Genomic DNA, 24,907 nt, shown 5'->3' on the forward strand with positions numbered 1-24,907 from the left:
AAGAGAGATACTCTCTGGGCTGGACTTGTGACTTAGCTACCTGCTTCAGCCTCCTCCAGCCCCAACCAGTTGGTATCATGTAGGTTGTCAGTAAATTGATCAACTGGTCAGTGTTCATTTATCAAGCACAAATGACAAATATTCCTTCATTCCTGTTTCTTAAACTTGAGATTGTTTTGTATATTCTCTGTTTTATATCATCATGAACAGAAGAACTTTGGCTAATAGCACTTGGATGCATTCGTGCCTCCCACTGCAGCAAAAGCAGGTTTCCTTTTTCTAACCATACTGGGGGAAGCTACTAATAAAATGAATAAAGATAATCTACATATTAACTGATTAAGCTGTAACGAAAAAAGCTTATCAGTGGCAGTAAATATGAGTGCTTTGGGAGTGAAAGAAGAATTTTATTATTTTTATTATTTTTTCTTTTATCATTTATTTATTTTTATTTTTCATTTATTTATCATTTTTGAAAAGACAGACATAGTATAGAATGACATCTGCCTCATTTGTTCCAGTATGTTTTGCAGTGCTCTCACAATGTACAATTTTGCTAGCCTAAGTGCTTATGCTTATTATTAACAAAGTTTTCTCTTTTTCTTCACAGACAGAGGGGTTTATAGCGACGAGAAAGGAAGATGGATGAGCTGCAGGATGTACAACTGACTGAGATCAAGCCACTGCTGACCAACAAGGTGAGTTGTAGGGAGGGCAAGATGATGACAAGCCTCTAAGGCAACAGGCACGTAACTGTGCACCTGAACCAGTAAGCAGAATCACATATGCAAACTAAACTGAAATGTGATGCACACTTAAAGCGAATGAGGACCCCACATGGCCCTACCAGGCAAACACATACGCAAATACACGAAGCATGCACACTCTGCAGTCCTATTCATCAAAGTGAATTATTCATATCTACTCGACTGTTGAGAGGGAATGTAGACGGAATGAGACAAGAGAAGAGAAGCAGGGTGTATAACGTAAGGCCCTCCGAGTCAGGAAAAAAAACATAGTCAAGAAAGTACGAAGAGAGATCAAAGGAGAAGCGTGAAGAAGAAACTAATCTCTTTATTTCTAAAAGCTTGAAAGAGTCTAGTAAGTGAGGGACAGCAAAAACAGAAGGAAGTGTGGAGGAGAATAAGTCCAGTGGCAGATCAAAGCTCTTGCTATCCTCTTCTGGCCTCCCCCTCCTCATTTTCCCGCTCTGCTCCATCTCAGCGGCTGATGAGGTGATTAGACGGAGGGTGTATCTGTGGATACACGGTAGTGATTTGTTATCCCCCCAGGAAACTGTCATAAGACAGTCAGGGGGGCACAGTGCCTCAGAGAAGAGGTGAGTAGTGAAGGATCAGGGCTGGAGGGGATCAGTGGTGGGTCTGAAGAATTAGCAGGAGCAAATTTCTCTTTGTCGCCCTGCATGGTGGATGGCTGGTGTAAGGTGACATGGTGTGGAATATTCATAAAAAATCATCTGTAGGAGGGATACTGGCCCTGACCTCTTACTCCACCTAGTGGCCAGCTCAGTAAACAAACCAAGAGTCTGGAAAACAGACGGAGATAATGACATGATACCAGTGATGAAAGAGGACTCTCATTTTCTCTCTGCTGCAGTGTAGAAGTTATGAAAACAAGTTCTGATTTCCATGCATATATTACATTTATGAACAATTACATTGATGGCGCAGCCAGGTATGAGCACGAGCAGTGCTGTCTGCAGCAGTCAAGTAAACCATAACAGTAAAGAACAAGAACAGATTCAGTGGCCTTCAACAAAAGCTTTGAATGTATGATGAGAGATTCAAACTAGAACAAACGTAAGAGAAAAATAAAAGGAGAACGTTTTATAGCCACCATCTGCCTCTACACCCATATGCACCCTACTATTCTGGCCTACTACTGAAGAGTCTTCTGTGTTGTTGCTGCCCACTCTCGCTTCACTGCCCATCTATTCTGTGGCTTACTGCTGTCTAAATAAAGACAAAGCTCCAGCTGAGATACAAAATAGCAGAGCCATCACTTGGGTTTTAAAAGATGTAGTTAAGATATTGAAAACTAAACTAATTTTGCATTTTATATTGCCTGTACCTAAGTGTTAATGGTGCTACACAAGAAAACACAATTTGTTTCCTGGAAATATGTGGGCCTGTCGTCAGAACTACCTGTGAAAACTGGCACAAATACATATCACAGGGTCCCAGTCAGTTGGACCAATAGATCCATAAACAACTACATCAAGTCTCAGTCTGTCACAGCCAATCATATTAAAATTTCAGATTTCAGCACGTACCCAGAGACATTGCACCAGTTTAAATCTGTGTTGTGTTTAGTTTTCTGCAGTAAGGGCACAGTTCTTTACCCAAATCCCAGTGCTTAAATGTTCTAAAGTCAGACTGTTCAGAAATGGTTGTTGGTTTTGGCAGTAATTCTGACAGCATGGGTTACAAACCAAATGTTTTTAACTAGATTTGCTCCAAGTCTTCACGCATGGATACTTGTAGCATAATGTATGGTGATCTATATACAATGGATGAACCTCCGTCAGAGGGTTACACAAGTACAATAGGTATTATTATTGGCTTTACATGTAGAAATGTGACTTCTGTGAGCTCATTGTACATTTCTCCTCTGTAATTTTCTTGCAGAATGCACGGAACTTTCAAGATTTTGACTGCCAGGTGAGTGTTGTTCTCTTCTATATATAACACTGTTGTGCCATGATTAGAGGAGATCCTGTTATGCCAGTGGATGGGGGTTGGGGCAGTGAGACATGGCCCCATTCTCACACCCCCACCGCTGAAGCCATTTGTTTGCTTGCCCTACATCTGAACAAGGGCTTTGAATCTATGGATTTTTTCTTACTGCACTGAAAAAATCAACGTATCCCTGCAGTAAATGTACGGTACAGACTACCATGGGACAGTTAATAAACACTGCTGCTTCCCCAAATCAATAAAAGTTTCTCATGTTATTTCTCAACTCATGGAAAAGGGAAGTAAGGTCTCGAAGACAAACAAGACTAAGAATACTATTGTGTTGTTCATGTTGGCTCTAGTGTGATCATAAAGAAGCACTGTAATCCAGCCATGAAGTGTCTTCTTGCGGACTTTTTATTATTGTTGTTATAGTTGCTGTTAGCCTTTCATCAGTTGGCCAGTCAGAGGCTGTGTTCCCAAATTTGCATGTGAGTGATGGCAGTAATGCTCTTGAACCTGTGATGGGCATCTGCTGTTATGGTCACAGTCCTAAACTGAATGTTGTTCCTCACAGGCAACATTGAGTTTAGCGTCACACGTGTTCTCACTCTCTTTGTCTCCCTCAACTATCAAGCAGAATATGGTCAGTTCAAAGTAAACTTGTCAAACTGGGTATAGTATTGCCTATCAAGATTTTGTTTTCCCAGGGATGTAGGTGATCTTTACAGAGCGTACCTTCTTAGTAAATCAAAGGAAAAGGTATCTCTAGACAATTCGTTGTTTGCCACTGTAACGTTGTGTTTGTGTGATTGCTGCTGTGGTGCAGAATCTGTGCTTGAATTTTAACAGTAATCATTTCAACCATAGTCAGTTCTTTTTATGTGATAATGTAAGAATAATTATCATTTAAGCAGAGAAGGTAAGCACAGGTCCTTGAGCGGGAAATGTTCCAGAGCCCTTTCTTTGATGGCATCTTTGCGTTGCCTCTGTGCTCAGCAGTTTGTGCTTCTTTCTTGCAAGAAGTCCCTTGTATGCGCTGTGACCTCCCAGAGGCAAGAAAACTGCCATATTCCATAAGCATCACGTTCGCAGAGGGTTAAATCTCTCTTACCTCTCACACTTTCTGCAGTCACGCTGTTTCCAGTGTCCCACCAGAGCTAAATATAGCTGCTGCAGGCAGGGGAGGAGGGTAAAGCATGTTAGCTGATGCAGGCATGTTACATGCTACCCAGCATCTGTTCCCCTCTCCACTGTCACGGGTACATTAACATTCATAAAATGCTGCGCTCAGTCATTTTCAGTGTGAATTCTTTGCGCTCATTCTCTTGTGATTCAGGTCAGGTCCTGTAGTTGTACTTTAAAGAAGGAATTGTGCCAGGATTTGCCTCAGTGGTATTGAGGTAGACTTAAGTGTATTTGACCTTATTTCCAAGGCAGCCATTTTGACCTCGCACAGTCACATTCAAGAGACTCAAGGAATTATAAAGTTAAATCTTCAAACTAATAAGTCTTTGAATGCTCTGTGGAGGTTTTCCATACATATTAATGATGTCACTTCAGCACAACAGTGAGAACTTAAGGGATACAATAATCTGCCTTTCAGTTTCACTGTACTGTACAGTGACAATAAAGACTTTGTGTTCATTTTAATGAAAGACATTTTTAACATTTTGAGCGGGAAGAGCATTATGACAGGTTAGAATGTCTGCTGTGAAAAACCAGCAAACTGGTGAATAACTAATGCAAGAATTTAAAGAGCTACAAGCAGATGTAACTTTCATTTCGAATTTATACTTTTCATTTTTCTCTTTTACAGTCCATAAGGGCAGAAATTCGTGGAAAAGGAGCATTTGATAGCTTACATCCATTTAGCAAACACCCAGAGCATCAGGGCTGAGCTGTGGTGGCCCCAAAACTCAAAGAAAAGAAATTAATTTTGACTTTTAAAAAGCTCCAAACAGCAAGCATGTTTGACTTTTTTTGCTTTAAAAATGAAAATGATAATTTATTGATTATTGTAAAAGTTGACTACTTTAAAAAAAAAAATTATGGGAGCTCTAGAGGCCACATGCTTTAGGCATTAGCAGCAGACTTCTTGTGAACACTGTCTGGGCGTGTGGCAGAGGGGGGTGGGGGGTCCTCACTGCTGCACCAGCACTCTGAGCAGCCGATGTGACATTCCTGCATCTGGAGGACAAATCCAGATGCTCTCCTCTCCTCCTGCTACTAAAGCTCCTACCACCGGCGGTCCACAGGCACTGCAGCAGTCATGTCAGAGCTCTGTGCACCTGCATGAGGAGGTGGCGTTGATGGTGAGGGAGGGGTCAAAGAGGAGAACCTAGAGGGTGTGGTGCTGCAGGTCTGCGCCACTGAGAAGAAGGGAAGTGTGAGTCATCATTCTCGACCCATGAGACACTGCTGTGTGCAGACTTAAGAACACTGAGTTACCTTATGGAAATGGCTGACTGTAGATTTTAAAAATAGAACATTAGTTTTTGCTTGCTATCCACAGAACCATGTTTTGTGAGCTTCATCTGCCGATGATGAATATAATTATTGTTATTTGATTAGTATTTTGAAAGCTTCTTCCACATAGTCAGCATCACATCACAGGTTTCACATTTCATGATTATGTCCAGTTTTGATATCATCTCCACACTCAACCTTGTACCACTGCAGCACAGACACTGAAAGACAATTTGCTGCCAAGTCATGTCTTTGGCTTTTTAAGTCCTCATTAAGCACAGCAGAGGGCGCCATACGCCTTTTCATTGTGTGGCTGATAAGCTGTGCTTTGTGTGATGTGTTTCAAGTCTGCTGTGCTTTTCTTGATGTTGGTTGTCTGTTCTCAGTGTCCTAAAGGTAGACTTAAGGTAGACATAACCGAAACATAGTGTGCTGCACGGTTGATGCTCAGTCACCGTTTGTGTAAGTAAACAAAGTTGATTGCTTTGTGTGGATTACACTTTAATACAACATATTTTCCTGAGCTTGTGCATTTGTAGCACGTTTTGACCCGTGGAAATCAGTCCCTGGATCCTGCCAGTGTTGAGACAGAGCTCTACACTGAAATGAGATTTGTAGTCCAGTGCATGACTATGTGCCTGAATGACTCCTCAGACTGCAAAGTCCTGCTGAGGCATGCAGTGACTCAGTGTGTGACACAAAGAGGCACCTGTTCTGTAGAGTAAAGAGTGCACATGTGTGCATCACACTCATCATTTCCATGAGCTGGTGTGACCATCAATGTGGTATAAATTACACCACAGTGTACATACAATTAATCATATCATGACTGTTACTTGACCTTTTTTGCAAACCCTATACTGTGGAAAAAATCTCTAATGTAAATAAAATGTCAGGTATCCATCTGTCTTGTGGCATCATATTTTTATGATGTGCATTACTGTATTTCTCCACACTTTATGGGCTGTTCACATACAGCTCATAAATGTACACACATGACATGTGAGTCTGTAGCACCCTCTGTGGGTTAGGACAGGGAAAATTTAGAGGAGAAACAGCAGTTTACAACCAAACATGCTGCTGCATTGACCAACCAATGAAGCGCCTCTTACCCTTTGTAATCCCGCCCACCCTGTGCTGTTTGCACATGTGCCATTGGCGGCCTGTCTCAGACAAAGACGTGACGCCCTACCCTGCTTGGAGTTGTGCACATGACGGAGGAGAGCAGGAAAGAAGAGATCAATAAACTATTTGGATCAAATAACTCAGAGACGGGTTTAGAGGAAACAGAGCCTGTATGGTCGTGAATGTCTGATAAAATAATAGCTCATTGTGAATATGTTTTCTGGTAAGCCTGCAACATAATGAGGGGGATCAGTTGGTTGTCAATACTAAAACGAATACCTGAGCTTTACAAGAAGGTTTTACATGGTAAAGTAGTGTTGGAGTATGAGCCAGCATTTACTGTAAAACTATGGTTGGTGTATGTCAAACTGCTGCATTTTACGCTAGTCCTGCAGAGTGACTCACTCTCGGAACTGGGGGTCATTAACAGGGTCTGTTTTTGGATATGATGAGATAAGTCTTGTTTTAGTTGCTGAGGTCATTCATGTTCCTCTTACTCAGCAATTTGATGCTGAAGTGAATCTGGAGACAGTTGTGGCCAAATCTAAGTCACAAACAGCCATTTTGCTGATGCAGAACACAGCTCAGGGTTCTCTGTCAAAGTCAGCCTCCTTTCCTCTCCTCTCCTCTTCTTTCCTCTTGATCAGTATCACAGAGTGACGTCAGCAGCCTGCCCATTTTCCAGGACTGCCTCTGTATCCATTGCACCCCATCACCCCTCTTTCATGCATACACCCGTCTCTCCCTCCCACCCCCCCCCCCTTTTCTCTTTTCTCCTCTAAGCCCCACCCACTCCCTCTACCCACCTGACCCTCTGCAGTCCAATTAGATGCACCGATGTCTGGATGTATGGATGCGCTGTGACTACTAAGCACAAACTGCAGTCTCACTCTCCTCCCCCTCTGTGTCTTTTCCTGCTCTCTTTCCCACCTCTTGTCTCTGTCTCTCCTGTTCTCTCTGCGTCTCTACCCGTCTTACCTCACCCCCCCCCACTTCTGCTTTCATTCAGATTATTTACCCATCTCCTCCTCGCTTCCTTCTGTTGTGCCTTTCTCCTCCCTCTCTTTCTCGCCACTGCTGCTCTTACCGCCTCACCCTAACATCCCTCCCTTCCCACCAACGCTCCCTCCTCCTCTCCTTCTTCTTCCTTCTCCTTCTGGAGATCTTCAAAGCTGACCAGCACACACACCCGCACATAGCATAACACACTCTCCTCTCCTGCGTGGGAAAAACATGTCAGCTATTTTGGACCTGGACCAGATTGCATGCTCTGGGAATGGAGTGGTGAGTGACAAATGCGTCTTGCCTGTCTTGACACACCTGGCTGATTCCTTGCAGCAGAGTGTTCTGGTTTGCATTAAGAGAGGGAGGTTGTTTTCCCCAAAGACAGGGTGACAGCAGCTGGCTCTAGGAAGGGAAAAGCTGGTGGGGGTCTTTACTGGTTCGCCTGTCACCACCTTCAGCAGACGGCTGAGACTTTGGGCTTTTTCTCTCTGGACAGCTGCTAGTGTGTGGTGAACATTTGTTTAACGTGTGTGTGTGTGTGTGCGTGCCCACAGGTCACAAAGTTCCCATGTGTGCGCAGCCTAAATGTGCATTTTACTGTAATGATATGAAAGATACATGTGTGTAGTGCTCAAGTGTCTCTCGAGTCTGCAAATGCCACAGCCAGAGGCTGTGTGTACGTGCCTTTCAGTATGTGCAAGTCCATTAGTAGGGTGGCTGGTACTCGTGTGTTTCAGTGTGATTGTTGCTGTACATCTCAAATTTTCTGTTTATCCGTAACTGCAGGGATGCGTCTTTTGCCTAGTAAACGGTGAAGAGCTGTGGAGGGTGCGTAGTGCCAAGCATTGTGTTACTTATTGTGTTATCACTGTAAACGGACAGCGAGGTCACTCACCCCCACACACTGTTGCAACAATACATCAAGGCCAGTATGGCAGCTCCTTACCTCCTCTGCAGAGACCTTGAGTTTGTAGTTTCAACCCACTTCTTTGATGACACACACAGGTGGGGAGGGCTGTGTTTCTGTCAAAAGAGACCAGGATGGCGTATGCCTGGGATGATCCCACTGGAGATCATGCCTGGCAGACATGGATGTGTGTATGTGTCTGTCTGTATATGTTCTTGTGAATACACTCCAAGCAATTTGCAGGCTACTGGCTGGTTTCTGCCCTGTAATGCTGCTCTCAGAGGTGATTGATGCCATTCCTGGGAGGGTGGGGGTAAAACAGGCAAGTGGGGGGAGGAGGGATTGCGGGAAGAGGAACAGCATGACATACTGCTCTGCTTTTTTCACCTCACCCCACCTCCCTCACTGTTGGTAGTTCTGGGACTAAAATCCAAATGCTCCCATTCCCCCCGGACAACTTCCTGAACCCCTCTGCTCAAAGCACAAACTCCTACTCAGTATTCCTGTCTCACCTACAACCCCTCAAACATCCACACACACACTCTTTGTCCAACTACAAGCCACAGTGAATGTATTAAAGAGGAGAAAAGGCCGCCTTTGCAGTGCTTTCCCTCTTTCCCCCCCCCCTTCAGCTGTCCAGGCTAGCAGCCCCACCCCATGACTGTTTTCTCAAGATGCTGTTGTGTGTACACATATACTCATACATATGTGAAAGGAAATGGTGGTGGGCAGAGCTCTCAGATCAATACAGCTTTTTTGACAATGCCAAGAGCTAAATTGATAGATAAAAGGTCCTCTTCGTCACTCCCTTTCCACAGTCCTTTTCTCCATGATTCCCCACCCTTGTTTGTGCCAGGACATGGCTGGAAAGCCATGAACAATTTTAAGCACTGCGCCCCTTCTGTTTTCTGTTAGTCATACAGGACTCCCCCTGTCTTCTCTCTCTTTTTTCCTGTCTCTGTCACTCTGTCTCTGCTTGCTTTCATGCTCTATTTCCTCTCATCCACTTCGAGACTCTCTATCGCTTGTTCTATCTATCTCATCTTTTTTCTCCCCATGCTCCCCATCACTGTTTTCATTTTGTATCACTGGCAGGTTGTACACGCCCGCTTTATCTGGTGCATGGACAGTACATGCACATGACGGATGGCAGGCATTTGAGCTAGTATGTTTCCCTTTCTGAGAGCAAATGTCCTTGATTCCGTCCTTGTCTAAAAAATTCTGCAGCAACACAGCCACAGAGTTACCTCTCCGCTTATAACAGGTTGCAGAATCACTCCATTATCTGTGAAAAGCGTCTGATGAGTGCCAGGCTTCCTGTCAGCAGGAGAGTTACTTCAGGGTTTTTTTTCCATCTCAGGAAGAGAAGCTATATTCACTATCAGTAGATGGTAGCACACAGCCAGCTCTGCGTTGTTTTCGTGTGCATAGTAGTCATGTTTTGTGCGACAAGCTAATCTCTGTACCAACACCCACACAAATGAAGATACCTCATTCCATTGCTGACAGGATGAGTAGTTTTCCTTCTTGTGATGCTGTGGCCCTTTCAGCCTGCAGATGGAAATTACTGCAGCCTTGTCCTTGAGAATTAACCTTCATTTCCTCTGAAGAGATAGTGACACATATCCATCACCTAAATGCCTGCAGTGGGAACAGAACAGGGGAAACAGCAGCATGTGCAGTCAGAGTCCCACTCCCTCTGTGTGTCTGTCAGCCATAACTTGTCTCTGCCGTCCGCTTCGGCTCGCTCTCTTTATTATTGATGACCAGCAGACCTTGAGACCAGGCGAGCGCTGGGCCCCACCCTCTGCTTCTGTTCTGTGCAGTACACACACAGACACGTTGCTGTATTGTTGCACATCTTTGTATAAAGCACCAAGTCATGCTGACCTTGGGAAGTGTGATGTTTGTGTGTGTGTGAGATGCAAACTGGAAACTGGCTTTGTCACTTCCTGCATTTTTTATCACTTCCCATTATGTCACTTCCTGCACTCTTTCTAAATCTCATGAATAGTCAGGGTAGTCTGTGTTCGTCCTTGCTGTGTCATCTTCTAACCAGTTTCCCCCATTTATATTAATTACATAACAGTGTCTGTCAGTCACAGTAGTATCCAACTGAAATTACCCCTCTAAGCCATCTAACATGTAGTATTGTGTTTTTTTTGTGTGTGTGAAGTACTGAATGTGGGGGTGATGATGTGGGGCTTCCTTATGCTAGATGGAGGAAAATATTCAAAGGAAAACTATGAAGCTGGTGTGAGCTGATCTTTTTGCAAAGATGTCCATTTTTGCAAAGTCATACTTGTGAAAGCATGTGTGAGAGCTTCAGACCCTGGGATGAAAAGACTGTTTCTCAGACAGCCCATTCAGTGCTTTGTTTGTCCATGGGTGCAAGAGATGTGTCGTGGAGAAGAGGTTGCATGCTTTCTGGGACAGAAACCCCAAATGTTTTGTTGGTCACTGGCTGTTTATTTCAGTGTTTGCCGGTATGTGTCTCCTGTATCTGAATTTTGTGATTAGAATCTAGACTGCATTTTCTCCCCACTCCACTTTTTCTTACATGTGTCTACTTTGTTGGTAAGTAGGGCATCTGTTGCTTAAAGTTGTCTGTTGTGCGAATCCTGTGGAAAACCTCTTGCTTTTTTACTTGGCTGAGATGATTTTCATGTCTAGAGAAACAGAATTAGTATTAATATTTTTACTCATGATAATGCTTTCTATCCTTGTGATGATGTATGCGAGAACCGGAGAATGCATGTCTGTTTATACTACTTTTCTAGTTTGACAAACCAAAAGAAATAAATTGCATTGGACACAGTCATCGTTATGAAGGACAATGTCACCCAGGTGCATCATGTATTGACACTTTTACATGGATTTTGGATGTTGCTGGAATTCTGAGGCAAAAACTTACATGAGGCTTTGGCTACAAAGACAGAACTGCAAACATTTTCTCTTTACATACACAAGATATTGTTCCATCAGTCTTGAGTGCTCTTCTTTTCTCCATGGCTGTAGGAGCATGACATTGAGACTCCCCACGGTGTTCTCCATGTGACGATGAGAGGCGTTCCCAAGGGCAACAGACCCGTCATCCTCACCTATCACGACATCGGCCTCAACCGTGAGTCCGCTGAAATGAAAATAGACCTGTATAATAGAAGTGGACATAGCCACCGTGATGTCACGCATTAGTTTGCGGACCACCGTTTTGAAGCCTCGCATTATAGGCCTTTTAACCATCGTTGTCTTGTTATCTTGAAGCCATAAGTGACTATACATGGATGAGTCATTGGCAAATGGCCATCGTGCTGTATTGAAGAAGACAAGTGATTGAGACCACCTGCTGTCCATCAGAAACAATGCAGGTTTAAGGCACTGGCTTCATTTATCGCAACAGGAGGCTATGTCCACTTCTTTCGTACAGTCTGTGAAACACACTTACCAGTGAACGAGGTCCTGGATGTAATGAAACTGGTTCATTCTGGCCTCTGCACCTTACAGTCACACTCAGCTCAGAGTTTGAAATCCTGAACTCTCACATGATTAGTGTGTCCTCTCATTGCACCTCTCCAGACAAGTCGTGCTTCAACACCCTGTTCAACTATGAGGACATGCAGGAGATCACGCAGCACTTTGCAGTGGTCCACGTGGACGCGCCCGGCCAGCAGGAGGGTGCACCCCCATTCCCAAGCGGGTGGGTGTCAGACCGGCTTTACATCCAGTGATAAATGAGAATACATTTATTTTCTGTGCCACAATCAATTCATTTAGTTAGAATGTAAAGTGAGCTGGTGGTTCATTTCCTAATGGAGGCTCATTCATTGTCCAGCCTGTTGGTGTTTGGATATTTAAATTTATGATAAACTCAGTCAATTCAAACATTTAAACATGCGTTTCCTCTGTGTCCAGTTATCGCTACCCAACCATGGACGAGTTGGCTGAAATGCTGCCCTCTGTGTTGACTCAGCTCAAGTGAGTGACCTCCCCACCCTCTCCTGTTGTTAGCTGATCAATGATAATGTTCATAAATTGAATCATCTTCATCATCAATCATCTTCACCACCAAATCATCTTCAGTCCCTCAGTAACCAGCGGTTTCTCTGCAGGGTCAACAGCGTGATCGGCATCGGCGTGGGAGCAGGAGCGTATATCCTCACCCGCTTTGCAGTGAGTCTCCATCAGCACCACAGCATGTACACTTTCAACCTCTTTATTTTTCTAATGCTGCTGCCCCCCACCCCTCAAAAGCTTTTTTTTCTTTTTTTGTCCTCTGTCTCGCCTGCAATAATTGAAGCTTTTCAGTCCAAATTCGAGTTGTTATGTTACTGAAAATTAAAGCCTCCGATCAAGCCCACACAGGGCCTCAGGTTTCTCCACAGTCTGCTGCATATGCTGCCTTCTCCCAGATGATGAATCACCTTGGCAATTCTCTCCTTTCAGTTGCTTTTGTCTTGTTTCCACACTCAACGCACTGTAGCTAAAATAAGCATGATCTCTGCACAGTGGAGCAGAAAGAGCCAGAAGTGACAGAGAAGAGCGAGGGAGCACTGGGGGATGAATAATGAAAGAAGAGGATGGTGGTCATGGTGAAATGGGAAGGTGTTGGGATTAGGAGAGAATCTTTAGGTTATTTGCATAACCCCGGTTCTCTGATTAATATGAGTGAGATGTCTCACTATGGGATGCACGCCTCGCTGCAGACCTCAGAAGCATCAATCTCATTACGCCAATCCTGATTGGCTGGTGAAACGTGTCCGTCCGCCCCAGGTAGTACCATCTACCTTAAATAGTTCATGCGGACGGCAACACGTTATTCAAGATAAGCACCTCTTCTCACTCGCCCAAGCAAGAAGGGTTGTCTGGTGAGACATCTCACTCATATTAATCAGAGAACCGGGGTTATGCAAATAACCTAAAGTTCTCTTTCATAATATTTCGCTCGATGTCTCACTATGGGATATGGTTGCTCCCGTATTGCCAGACAAGCTTATCAAGTGTCCACCAACCCACAGGGAAAATACTCTGTTCCAATCAGGACAACAAAACCGCTCGTGCCACGCACGGAGCAGAGACGTCCAACATATAGAAACGGACAAAAGTGAGAGGCGAGGACCAACTCGCCGCAGCACAGATGTCCTGAACAGAAACTCCCCTGAATAAGGCCCAGGATGCGGCCATGCCACGAGTCGAGTGCGCTCGCAGGCCCACAGGTGACTGCAAACCCTGACTCGTATAAGCCAAAGCAATCGCCTCCACCACCCAGTGGGACAGACGCTGCTTTGTGACAGGTTTCCCCTTATGAGGGTTAGCCCAGGAGACGAACAGCTGTTCGCTCCTCCTGACACCCCTCGTCCTCTCCATGTATGTGCGCACTGCACGGACTGGACATAACGCATGCGACCGCTGCTCACCTGGTGGGGTAGCAAAAGCCACAAGGTCAATAGGAGAGCATGAGCCCACCACCTTAGGCACAAAAGCCGGGTTGGGCTTCAAAATCATCCTCACATCCCCAGGAAAGAGCTGGGTGCAAGAGGGATGCACCGAAAGCGCATGTATGTCACTAACCCGTTTAGCCGAAGCCAGAGCCAGCAATAACACTGTCTTGAGAGACACGTGTTTCAAGTCTGCCCCCTCCAGTGGCTCAAAGGGGGGGCCCTTAAGCCCCTCCAAAACCACAGCCAGATCCCATGGTGGTACCAGCGGTCTGGACACGGGGAGAAGCCTGCGCGCTCCCTTCATAAAACGGCAAACCAGCGGATGCTGGCTCGCTGTTTTCTTCCCAAACCCCACATGACAAGCGGCGATAGCCGCCAAGTACACTTTAACTGTGGAGAATGCTTTCCGTTTGTCAATCAGGTCCTGCAAGAATGACAAAATCACTCCTACCGGACACTGAAAAGGAATGTGGCCGTTTTTATGACACCACCCCTCAAACACTCTCCACTTACAGTCATACAGAGACCTAGTGGAGGAGGCTCGAGCACTTTGTATGGTGGAAATCACCCGCTGTGGAAGACCCACAGCTGACAGATTTAGCCACTCAGGGGCCAAGCCCACAGTGCCAGGCGTTCCGGGTGCGGGTGGAAAACAGTCCCTCCCCCCTGCGATAGCAGGTCCCTGCGCAGCGGGAGCTGCCAGGGCTGAGCGCACATCAACTGATATATCTCCGCTAGCCAGTGCATCGCAGGCCAATGCGGAGCTATCAAAATCAGCGCGTGGCCGTGCTCTCTCACTCTGGACAGAGTGGGTGGTATCAGGGCCAGGGGGGGGAATGCGTACAGACGCTCGTGCGGCCAGACGTGCGCTAGTGCGTCTACCCCGAGAGGAGCATCCGCGCTGCGCAGAGAGTAAAACAGCGCGCACTGCGCGTTGTCTCTCGACGCGAACAGATCCACCACGGCCCGACCGAAACGAGCCCATATCTGTTCCACAATATCCGGGTGTAGAGTCCACTCCCCGTATACTGGCGCGCCCCTGGACAACAGGTCCGCTCCCGTGTTCAGGACTCCCGGGACGTGCGTCGCTCTCAGCGAGAGGAGACGACCGCAGCTCCACAGGATCAGTCTGCGTGCCAGCATGTGTAACTGACGGGAGCGTAATCCCCCCTGACGGTTGATATACGCCACCGTCGTCGTATTGTCCGTTCTCACCAGGACATGATGACCCATAAGAGACGGAAGAAAATGTTTCAGGGAGAGGAACACCGCTGAAAGTTCCAGAAAATTTATGTGAGAGCGACGGAGGCTCACACTCCAGCGGCCCCTCACAGACCGACCCTCGTGAATGCCGCCCCAACCCGTCAGGCTGGCGTCCGTAGTGACCACCTTCCTGGACAGGACGGAACCCATAGGCACGCCGCGGGTCAGAAAGGACGGAGCTCGCCAGTGGCGCAGCGTCCTGGCGCACTCCGGTGTGATCAGCACTCTCCGTGCGCCATGACGCACGGGATCTAGCCCGCATGAGGCCACCCAAAGCTGGAATTCCCTCATGTGGAGCCGACCCAGATGGACTACGTGAATGGCAGACGCCATCAGCCCGAGTAACCGAAGACATAATCTGAACTGAACAGATTTGCCTGGATGAAAGAGCGCTAGACATGCCCTGAAAACTTTCACTCGGTCCGCCGAGAGGCGCGCTGTGAAAGTCACCGAGTCCAGAGATAAACCCAGAAAGATTATGCTCTGTGTCGGAGACAACATGCTCTTTTCCGAGTTTATAACAAAACCCAGATCGGACAGGTGTCGTATGAGAATACGCGTGTGCGTCCTGGCCTCCTGCTCCGACTGAGCTAGCAGCAGCCAGTCGTCCAGGTATGTGGCCAAGCGGATGCCCTGCCGTCTCAGCGGGGCTATCGCCGCTTCCGTGCACCGCACAAACACCCTGGGACTCAAAGACAGACCGAAAGGGAGCACGCGGTACTCGTAACAGATCCCCTGGAAAGCAAACCTCAGATACTTTCTGTGGGGAGGATAAATCGGGATGTGGAAATACGCGTCTTTCAGATCGACAGAAGTGAACCAATCGCTCTGACGCACAAGACGCAACAGGGATGCGTGCGTTAGCATCCTGAACTTGTATTTCCTGAGATGTCTGTTCAGAGCACGTAGATCCAGGATAGGGCGAATACCGCTCCCCCCCCGTTTGGGGACCAGAAAATACCTGGAGTAAAAACCGCTCTGACACTGTGCGGGAGGTACGACACAAATTGCTCCTTTGTTCAACAGTGAGACGATTTCCTCCTGTAAAACGCGAGCTGACTCTCCCTGAGCCTGGGAGTGTATTATACCGGCGAAGCGCGGGGGAACAGCGGCAAACTGCAGCCTGTATCCCCTCGAGATCGTCTTTAACACCCAGGATGGGGCTGCGAACGCGGCCCATCTCTCCCATTTGGAGGAGAGAGTGGATGCATATCGCAGCTTCTCCAGCATAAGAGGCTCCAGCCGCGGTGCGGTGGTGCCCTCTGCTGGAGGAACAGTGACATGGCTCCCGGGTGTCGCTGAACATTTCTGCCCGGGAGGACAGCGCAGCGGCGGGGCCGACACTTCCCCCGCCCCGGGGAAAACCGTGGCTTCTCGCCGAGGCGGGACAGCGGGTGCCACCACCGCGCTGTTCATTTTGGGTTCGACATTTTGTTTTGTTTTTATTAGCTGCGCCCTCGGCACTCGGCCTGGATGCGGCAGCGGGACACATTTTATTTTCTCTGGGAAAAGATGTGTGATTGTGCGTGCTTGTGGACATGAGGGAACTGAACTTTCTGCCGTCAAATGTCCGTGTCTCCCGGATAACTCTGGCACGGTCCGTGGCAGCCGGGAGATGGGGGCGTGGTGGGCCCGGAGCACGCTGAAAAGCCGAACTGGCGGAGCTAGTGAACGAGGAACAGCTAGCTGCATCACCGGTGGAGAGAGAGGTGTATCAGGCCGCTCTCTTCTTTTTCCTGACCTGGTCGTGGGCAGCTCGCGCGGGCTGAGCCGGCGGAGCTGTGACCGGGGTTGCGGATTTCCTGGGCCAGCTGGTCCGACCGGGCGGGAGGGTCGGGGCGAGCTGAGGTTTCGGCTGCTTAGGGATTTTAAACTGCGAAACCTGGGAAGCAGCCTGCGCTAGACTTTTACGCTGCGCAGGTGGCGAGGGAGCTGGGGGTTTACGTGGGAGACAAAGCCGGAGAGCTTCATCCTCTTTCTTTTTGGCTTCACACCGCCGTTGCATGGAGTGCAACGCGGAACCAAAAATCCCCTCCGGGACAACGGGCATATCCAGGATGTCATCCTTCTCCCGGTCTGACAGGTTGGTGAGGTTAAGCCACCGTGCACGTTCCTGCAGAACCATAGTCCCCAGCGCCTTTCCCGTGGCCCGGACCGCGCAGCGTTGGACGCGGAGACACAAGTCAGTGATGACCGGGATCTCCTCCCACGCAGCTGGGTCCTGAGTTTGCCCAAAATCCTCGCATAACTCAGCCTGATAAGCCGTGAGCAGGGAGAGGACATTGAGCGCTCTGGTTGAAACCGCTACCGCCTTGTACGCCTTTTCAGTCAGGGCTGACTGAAAACGGTCGGACTTGGACGGCAGGCTGGGACTCCTGGAGGACAACGCCGACAGCTGAGGGTGAAGGTGCGCTGCGACGAGTGGCTCCATCGGAGGCATGCGGAGCAGACCCAGGCTCTCCATCGCCTCACAGTCGAGGGACGAGGCCCCGGGGATCGGGCTCCTACTGCTGTAAGGGCGGTCTCTCCATGAGCACGCGACCTCATCCAGCAGTTCTGGGAAGACGGGGACAAGTTGCTTTGTCGCGCTCTTGGCCAAGGGCAATTTCTTCCCTTCGTAGCGGGATCTGGAGGTCTCAGCTACGACAGCAGGCCAGGGGATGGACAGCCGGGCAGCAGCGCGTTTGCACACGTCGAGCATGTCCGAGCTGGGGAGGGGAGAAGCTGGTGTGCTGCTCTCATCTCTATCCCGAGAGGCGACGGAAGTCGCGGGCTTTGCAGCCCGAACCGGAGTCATGAAGATGTCGTCCTCGTCTTCATCCTCTGATATGAGGGGCACTGAGTCGCCATCTTCATCGTCCCCATAGTCCAACAACAGGACGTCTTCCTCCTGCGGGGGGTCCGCTAGGTCGAGCTGGGAGCCCCAGCTGACGCTAGCCTCAGAAGCCGCCGCCGCGACCTCCCTCTCCTTTCCGCCCTCGACGGCGGCGCCGTCGGAAGGGAGATAGGGGTCATGTCCAGACAAGCTAGCCTGGCGGGCTAGCCGTCTGCGGAGACTCTTAGTCGTGAACACCGCACAGTGTTGACACGAGCCGGGGACGTCGATAGCCAGCCGGGCATGTTCCAGCCCTAGGCAGCTCGAGCAGACCTGGTGTGGGTCCCTGCTCGATATCTTATTCCCACAGCGACAGGGACGGGCCTCAGAGTCTCCGTGTCCTCTGGTGTGAGGGGTTCTAGCCTCCATTCCTCACGAGCTGGTGTGCAGGCAGGGAGTAGAGGTGGGTAGCTGGTGTGCTACTCTGAAGAAAAAACCGAGGGAATAGCTGGTGTGCTAGCGCTCGGAAACTTGAACAGCCGTGGTGGGGCGTCCAGGACAGTGCTAACCAGACCGTGGTGGGGCGAGAAAAGCACAGAAGAGCGATCTGGTGTGACCGCCGAAGCAAATAAAATGTCCAAAGCTAGGTAGCGCCCGGCGACAGAGGCTAAATAAGATCCGTCTGTGGACAGTTAAGCTAGCTAGCCCAGGACACGAGATATGCTCCGAGTGAGAAGAGGTGTTTGAATAACGTGTTGCCGTCCGCATGAACTATTTAAGGTAGATGGTACTACCTGGGGCGGACGGACACGTTTCACCAGCCAATCAGGATTGGCGTAATGAGATTGATGCTTCTGAGGTCTGCAGCGAGGCGTGCATCCCATAGTGAGACATCGAGCGAAATATTATGAAAGAGAACTGGCCTTGTTTAGAATTAATGAAGAAAATTGATTCTGAAATGCATTTGCTTTAAGCGTCTGGCAACAGAACGTGTTTATCCTTGATAGATTTATAGCAGCTGTTGCTGCACTGCATTTGCATCGTGTTGGAAGTAGTAGCTGCAGTATTCCTTCAGTATTGGGTGAGATAGATCTTAGATTTCCCCAGACATCCTCTTTCTGTCTTCAGGCAATTCCCCACCGCACCTCTTAATTTAGAAGCTCATGATTCCATCTTCATTGTTTCATGTCTTCATTGAAACAAACAGACATGCTTCACTTTTGATCACGTTAGAGAACACTTCAGTGCTCTGATCCTGCACTGTTGAGGAAACACACAAATTCTTAGGCAAAAAAACTGCAGACTTCATTCATTCATTCAGTGTGATGATGCAGGACACAATTTTTTTGGTTTACTGCATCGGTGGATCCACGACTTGTACAAGAGTGAAAACTGAGAAGTGTAAGCACACTACAGCACGCAGTGCAAGATAACACCCGTTTAGGACGACATTGGTCGTAAAGTCACACTTTTAAGTTGGCACTGACGTGTGTCCTTTCACTTTCCAGCTGAACAACCCCACCCTGGTGGAGGGGCTGGTTCTGATCAACGTCGACCCATGTGCTGAAGGCTGGATCGATTGGGCAGCTTCAAAGGTCAGTATTACAGCTGCCTCGTGAGTTTAGAAAGTCCTGTGCACTTTCTGCCACGCAGAGCATTTACTTCAATAATTTACCAGTCATTTCAGTTCAGTTTCTAGCGTTTTTGTTAGGTTGTTATTAATGAATGCATTTTCAGCCGCTCTCCTTTAAGCTGTCTGCCCCAATTACTATTTTAACATCATGGTTTTATATCACTTGTTCCTGGCATTTTATTCTAGTCAATTCTAAAAGATGCATGATTACTACTTACTATTATTACTAGTCATGATATACTTGTTTCACCGTGACTCAAATAAGGTAAACATGAGATTTATTTTCTGGCTTGAAGTGTTGTACTTAATGGCACCAGCAGGGGCTTTCATTCTGTTTTAATTTGATAATACCTGCAGGCAGAAAGCTCACTTCAGATTTTACTGGACTAACAGAACAGCACATGTTCATTCAGTTTGGATTTGTTTCATTTTGAGTGGAATAATCAGCTTGAAATTCTCCAGGATGGTTCACAGAGCATACTGCTGTAATTTCATACTGTGACTTGTGTGTACTGAACACTTCGAGATGACTTGTGTGTACTGAACAAGATTGTTTGGGGAGAATAGTCTTAACTGTGCTCGTGTTGCACACGGTCACTGAAACGGGGAAATTTATTCAGCATTTGTCCCATATAGAGTTAAATCACCACACTTCATCTGTTGCTATCATTTGGTTCAACCTAACAAAATGGATTAAAGATTATAAGATAGTAGCAGTAGTGATGGAGACAGGGATCAAGAACGATGGGTATGATTGAATCAAAGCCTGGTACGCGTCCTGACTACTACTGTAGCTCACCAGGATGCCACATCCTTCACAATTTCAACTTTAAACATGGCTTCTCCGTGTATTTGCTTCTTTTATAAATGTTAAAATCAAACTTTAAATCTGTCATACATTCACTGCATGTAGCTATGCAGCCACAGCCACAAGGTTTGTAAGTAAATTCCCAGTCTTAAGTGGATCTGTCTCCACCTCTCATGTGCAGCTGTCTGGATGGACCAGTAATTTGGTGGATATCGTCATGGCTCACCACTTCAGCACTGTGAGTTTCCCATGTAGTACACCACTCAATCACTCACCCTGTGATTTTTTTTTATTTTATTTTATTTGGGTTTTTGACCTTTTCTGTTGACAATATCAAGCAATAACTGAAGCTCAGGAGGCTTTTCTCTATTTCCCTTGATACCTTGACCTGATGTAGCAGACATTTACTAATTCTATTTCTGCTTTTTTGTACACATAGACTGGTAGATTGTGACATGTAGATGACAGACTCAGTTTAACTGTAAAATCTCAAATCTCACAGCTTGTCTGGGTAACTAATACAAATTTAAACAGCCCCCCTGCACATTCAGTACATGCTGCTTACATGTACTTCATCCCGAGTCTACTTCTTATTTCATTTGAACTATTTTTGGCCCAATAAAAGCTTCCCTATTATGGTTATTTATTTTTTATTACTCTTCTCTGTTTACCAGGATGAGCTGACAGAGAACCAGGAGCTGATCCAGACCTACCGCCTCCACATTGCCCAAGACATCAACCAGGACAACCTGGCCCTCTTTTGTGGCTCCTACCAATAGTATGATGCCGTACATTTGTATACACTCATATGGGCATTTTATTTTCCTCAATTGCTGTGTTCTTGATCACATCTACTTACTGCTACGGCTGAAGTAAAAACCAGTATCAGATCTAAATACATAGGAAGACACAGCAAAACAGAACAAAATGGTATTAAATCAGGTAATTAGGATGTCACAAAGTCAGCTTATATTTCATCCAGCTCCACTAACCCATCACGATTTGTCTCTCTGCACCAGCCGTCGGGATCTGGAGATCGAGAGGCCAATTGTAGGTCTGAATGAGCACACGGTCAACACACTAACGTAGGTTTTGACTCTAAGAAGACTCAAATAAACATCTGTCTGAGTGCACGTTTTTGAAAGTATTTACGGGTCTTTTCTTTACCCTCCAGGTGCCCCGCATTGCTGGTGGTTGGCGACACATCACCAGCTGTGGAGGCTGTGGTGAGTTACACTCCATCATCTCAGCAACCTAAGAAGCTTTGTGAAGCGTATTCAGTTGAGCTCAGTGTTAACCTTTCATTGATGTTTCAGGTGGAGTGCAATTCCAGGTTAAATCCAACCAAGACCACACTGCTAAAGGTGAAGCTTTTTGTAATACATATGTTGTATGCATGAATAAGATATCTGGTCTTTTCACTGTGCAAAGAATTGATTAATGAGACTGATGATTTTCACTCAGATGGCTGATTGTGGAGGCTTGCCCCAAGTTGTGCAGGTGGGTCTTTGTGTCATCTAACAGTTTAATTTTTATTGTCTAAATTATCTTCTGACTTTCATCATTTATGTGTTCACAGCCAGGGAAACTTGCAGAGGCGTTCAAGTACTTTGTTCAGGGAATGGGCTACAGTAAGTAAAAATGCTCTCATGTCTTTTGCTGCTTGTGCTGAGTGAGTAAAAACATCAATGTTTAAAAACAATTCTGGTTCAAACTAGCAGAATTTACTACGATTGTCCAAGACTTGTTTTCTTTTTGGGCTGACGTGTTTGTGGTAAAGGTGGTAAAGGTGTTCTTTGCTGAATTTCCTGTTGACGTGAGCGCAGTGAAAAGTTGGGGACTGTTTTCGCTGCAGTCTGCTATGAGCTTGTTGCTTAACACCCCTGCTGGCTGATGGGGTTTGGACTGCAGCCAGCAGTAAGTGAAAAGATGCTGTTTTTGTTGTCAGCCTGGTCACTGAGAGACAGCCTGAGCGGCTCGGTGGAGGCTAATGCCATTTCCTCTGTGCTCTTTGCAGTGTGTGGCTCCCACAACCCTCAGTAGGTGAGGTGTTAGTGCTTCTAGCATGACTGAAATGACAGTGTTACTCAAGATACGCTGAACAGGACTTCTTTGGAGTGAACTTGAAAAGATACCTTCTGTTTTTCTCTGTTTTTGTTTATTCCCGTGGTGTGCTTTTGTTTTCTATCCAGCACTTTAGTGATGCTGTTTCTTTCTTGAGATGCTCCAAGTGCACATTTAAACAGGTTTTCACAGTCACTCATTGAACAGAAAAACAATTTCAGTCAAACCACACTGACCTGCAGTGCACCAACCAGACTTTGCTCTGGCCCTACAGATGATGCTTCTCTGAGTGTTTTTCTGTATTGCTAATTCTCTTTTGCTCCTGTTCCCAAACTCCTCACCGTGGGAGGCTCCCTCAGGTTTTAGCTTGTGTGTTGGTGCCTCAGTGTTGCTTTAAAGGCCACCAAGTCTCCCTGTTGTGTAAATGCCACTGCAGGATTAGAACAGATTAAAAAGAGTGATTTCACACAGTGAAAGTGTGGAAAAGAAATCTCAACACCTCAGCGTGTTTCAGAAAGCTGCTTTTCCCTCATTAACACATTGCCACAGTGTGAAATTCACTCAGGAAACTGCCAAAAAAGTACAGGAAATAAAGACTTTAGTTTGCATAAATGCTGTTATTTCTTACCTGTTGACAGCAAACAGCTAAGTGTCCTCTACGACCACCAAGCTACGATGGGCCCTCAGGTCGAATCAGAAATGTGATGGGATGAAGCAACATGAGAGCGACTTTTTCAAACTTTCTCTCTCTCTTTGTTTCCTTCTTTTTAATCATTGCTTCCAGTTCCCTATGTTCTTCTCAGTCACCTGAGCAACGAATCAGGTACCGGGTTCTTGAGCAGCTGCCAGACTGGGAGGCTTTGAACCCAATGGCCTCTTTACACTCCACAGTGGATAAATGTCAGTGTATGCAGAAATTCTCCTCTGAGCTCTGTTTCATATTGGCATTCAGCAGCTCGGTGTGGTGCATCCAGCCACTATTACACTCAGCAAGATTATTCTGCATACTTTGACACACACTCATTTCCCTGTTGGAGTTTGTTCTGTTCGCATGGATTCTGTCCTCATCATCTTGTTTTTGTTGCATGACCTGCTGGTGTTGCTTCCAGCCAGTTCTGTTGGATCATAATTGCTTTATTCTGCTGCTTTCGTGTGTTTTGTTTTCAACAGTGGACGCTCTTGCAATACTTTTCTTTTTTCTGTTACACATTTCTTTTATTAGATTAGTCACCATATTTGAGAATTGTTTGCATGGTAAGCACTTTTGTTGTTGTTACATCTGGGCATCTAAATGTTTCCACACTGCACTGAGTCTCTGCGTGCCATGAGTGGAATATTAATGCTCGTCTCTCTTTTTCAGTGCCGTCAGCAGGAATGACTCGTCTGGCTCGCTCGCGCACCACCTCGTCTTCCAGCATCACCTCCATGGACAGCAGTCGCAGCCGCAACAACCTCAACAGCCTGCTGGAGGGCAGCGCCACCGGGGCCCTGGACAGCCAGGCTGGACCACAGACCATGGAGGTCTCCTGCTAAACCCCAACTCACCCCCTGCAGTCTCTCATAGTAACTTATGTGCCCCCTCCCATCTCTCTTTCTCTTTCTCTCTCTCTCTCTCTCCCTCTCTCTCTCTCTCTTCCTGCCCCTTAGTAACTCCATGCCAGGAGGCTCTGTAATGAACTATGTGATTAGAAAAAGAGGATGTAATGAATATATTAACAGATGCATATTATACTGAATACACTGTCAAAGTCACATTCCTACCACAGACCATAACTGCATTTGAATGCATTGTATATTCAAACAGTCAAACCATACAATTGATTTGACTGTCCCACCTCACCCTCTTGTATTTATTTTTTTTTCCACATTGTCTTTGTTTTAAATGTCTTCACACAAACTGTAAAAAAAATCGTTCCTGTCGTCATTATAACTTGTACATTTTTGTCATTGTACGGTACATTACTTTTACTATTTTAACTCTTCTCTTCTGGTGTGAACCCCCAACGTGTGGGCTGCACTGATTGTGAGTCACTGTGTCTCTGTGTTTTATTCTCAAACTCGCTGCAGTGCGACACCGAGTTAGTCACAAAGTGTACAGAGGGATCACTCTACCTACCATAGCTGCAGAAATAAAGGTGAAGTGATGTGGATGATGCATGGAGGTGCCGTTGCAGACTGCAGCACAACGTCACTAATACTAAATGAAAGCTGTGGAGGGAGCCGCTTTTGAACTTTGTGGGGAAAATGTTGAGTGTTAAAGAAAGCACGTCAATTCTGTTGCTTCTTTCATTCATTCGAGATTTTTTTTTTAACTGAACTCATCTCCTTTTCTTCATGATTTATGTTGATGTTTTTATTCACTTGACTAGATTACTCAGTGGTGTTTTAACAACCTTTAATAAGTGTGTTCTGATGTGAAAAGTATGAGTCCCCACACTGAGGGGCCCGGTGGTGCTTCTCACCATCTGCTGATTGAACTCATTTATATTACAACTGAATAAAGCTACAACATGACAGATTGTCCGGTGTTTGAATATGAACACATCGCCAATAACTCTACATACTGAGAACACATGAAAAAGAGAAAGTCAAATACTCAGTATCTCAGGCCACTGAGTGCTTGTGCTTTTTCTCTTCTGTTAGTGGAAAAGTGAGGTGACTGTGGTGAGTTAGTTTCCAACCAC

At 46.5% G+C, this 24,907-nt stretch overlaps 1 protein-coding gene across 3 annotated transcripts in view; it reads left to right on the top strand.

Annotated features, from left to right (window-relative positions):
- Positions 1-24,737, top strand: part of ndrg3a (ndrg family member 3a) — a 37,017-nt gene extending 12,280 nt beyond the window's left edge. The window contains exons 2-17 of one of the 3 annotated variants that reach the window (XM_046384661.1): positions 611-698; positions 2,649-2,681; positions 11,221-11,326; positions 11,779-11,899; positions 12,115-12,177; positions 12,312-12,372; positions 19,227-19,313; positions 20,341-20,397; positions 20,834-20,937; positions 21,179-21,244; positions 21,334-21,385; positions 21,476-21,523; positions 21,624-21,659; positions 21,739-21,790; positions 23,008-23,046; positions 23,584-24,737. In XM_046384661.1, coding sequence (XP_046240617.1) covers positions 642-698; positions 2,649-2,681; positions 11,221-11,326; positions 11,779-11,899; positions 12,115-12,177; positions 12,312-12,372; positions 19,227-19,313; positions 20,341-20,397; positions 20,834-20,937; positions 21,179-21,244; positions 21,334-21,385; positions 21,476-21,523; positions 21,624-21,659; positions 21,739-21,790; positions 23,008-23,046; positions 23,584-23,756 — 1,155 coding nt within the window. In that variant the 5' untranslated portion in view covers positions 611-641 and the 3' untranslated portion in view covers positions 23,757-24,737. Of the gene's footprint in view, positions 1-610; positions 699-2,648; positions 2,682-7,256; positions 7,575-11,220; positions 11,327-11,778; positions 11,900-12,114; positions 12,178-12,311; positions 12,373-19,226; positions 19,314-20,340; positions 20,398-20,833; positions 20,938-21,178; positions 21,245-21,333; positions 21,386-21,475; positions 21,524-21,623; positions 21,660-21,738; positions 21,791-23,007; positions 23,047-23,583 lie in introns of those variants that run through there. The other 2 variants (XM_046384662.1, XM_046384663.1) reach the window with 2 other exon arrangements.
- Positions 24,738-24,907: the final 170 nt, after the last annotated feature.

The sequence above is a fragment of the Scatophagus argus genome, chromosome 3 (assembly GCF_020382885.2).
Source record: "Scatophagus argus isolate fScaArg1 chromosome 3, fScaArg1.pri, whole genome shotgun sequence".
Classification (NCBI taxonomy): domain Eukaryota; kingdom Metazoa; phylum Chordata; class Actinopteri; family Scatophagidae; genus Scatophagus; species Scatophagus argus.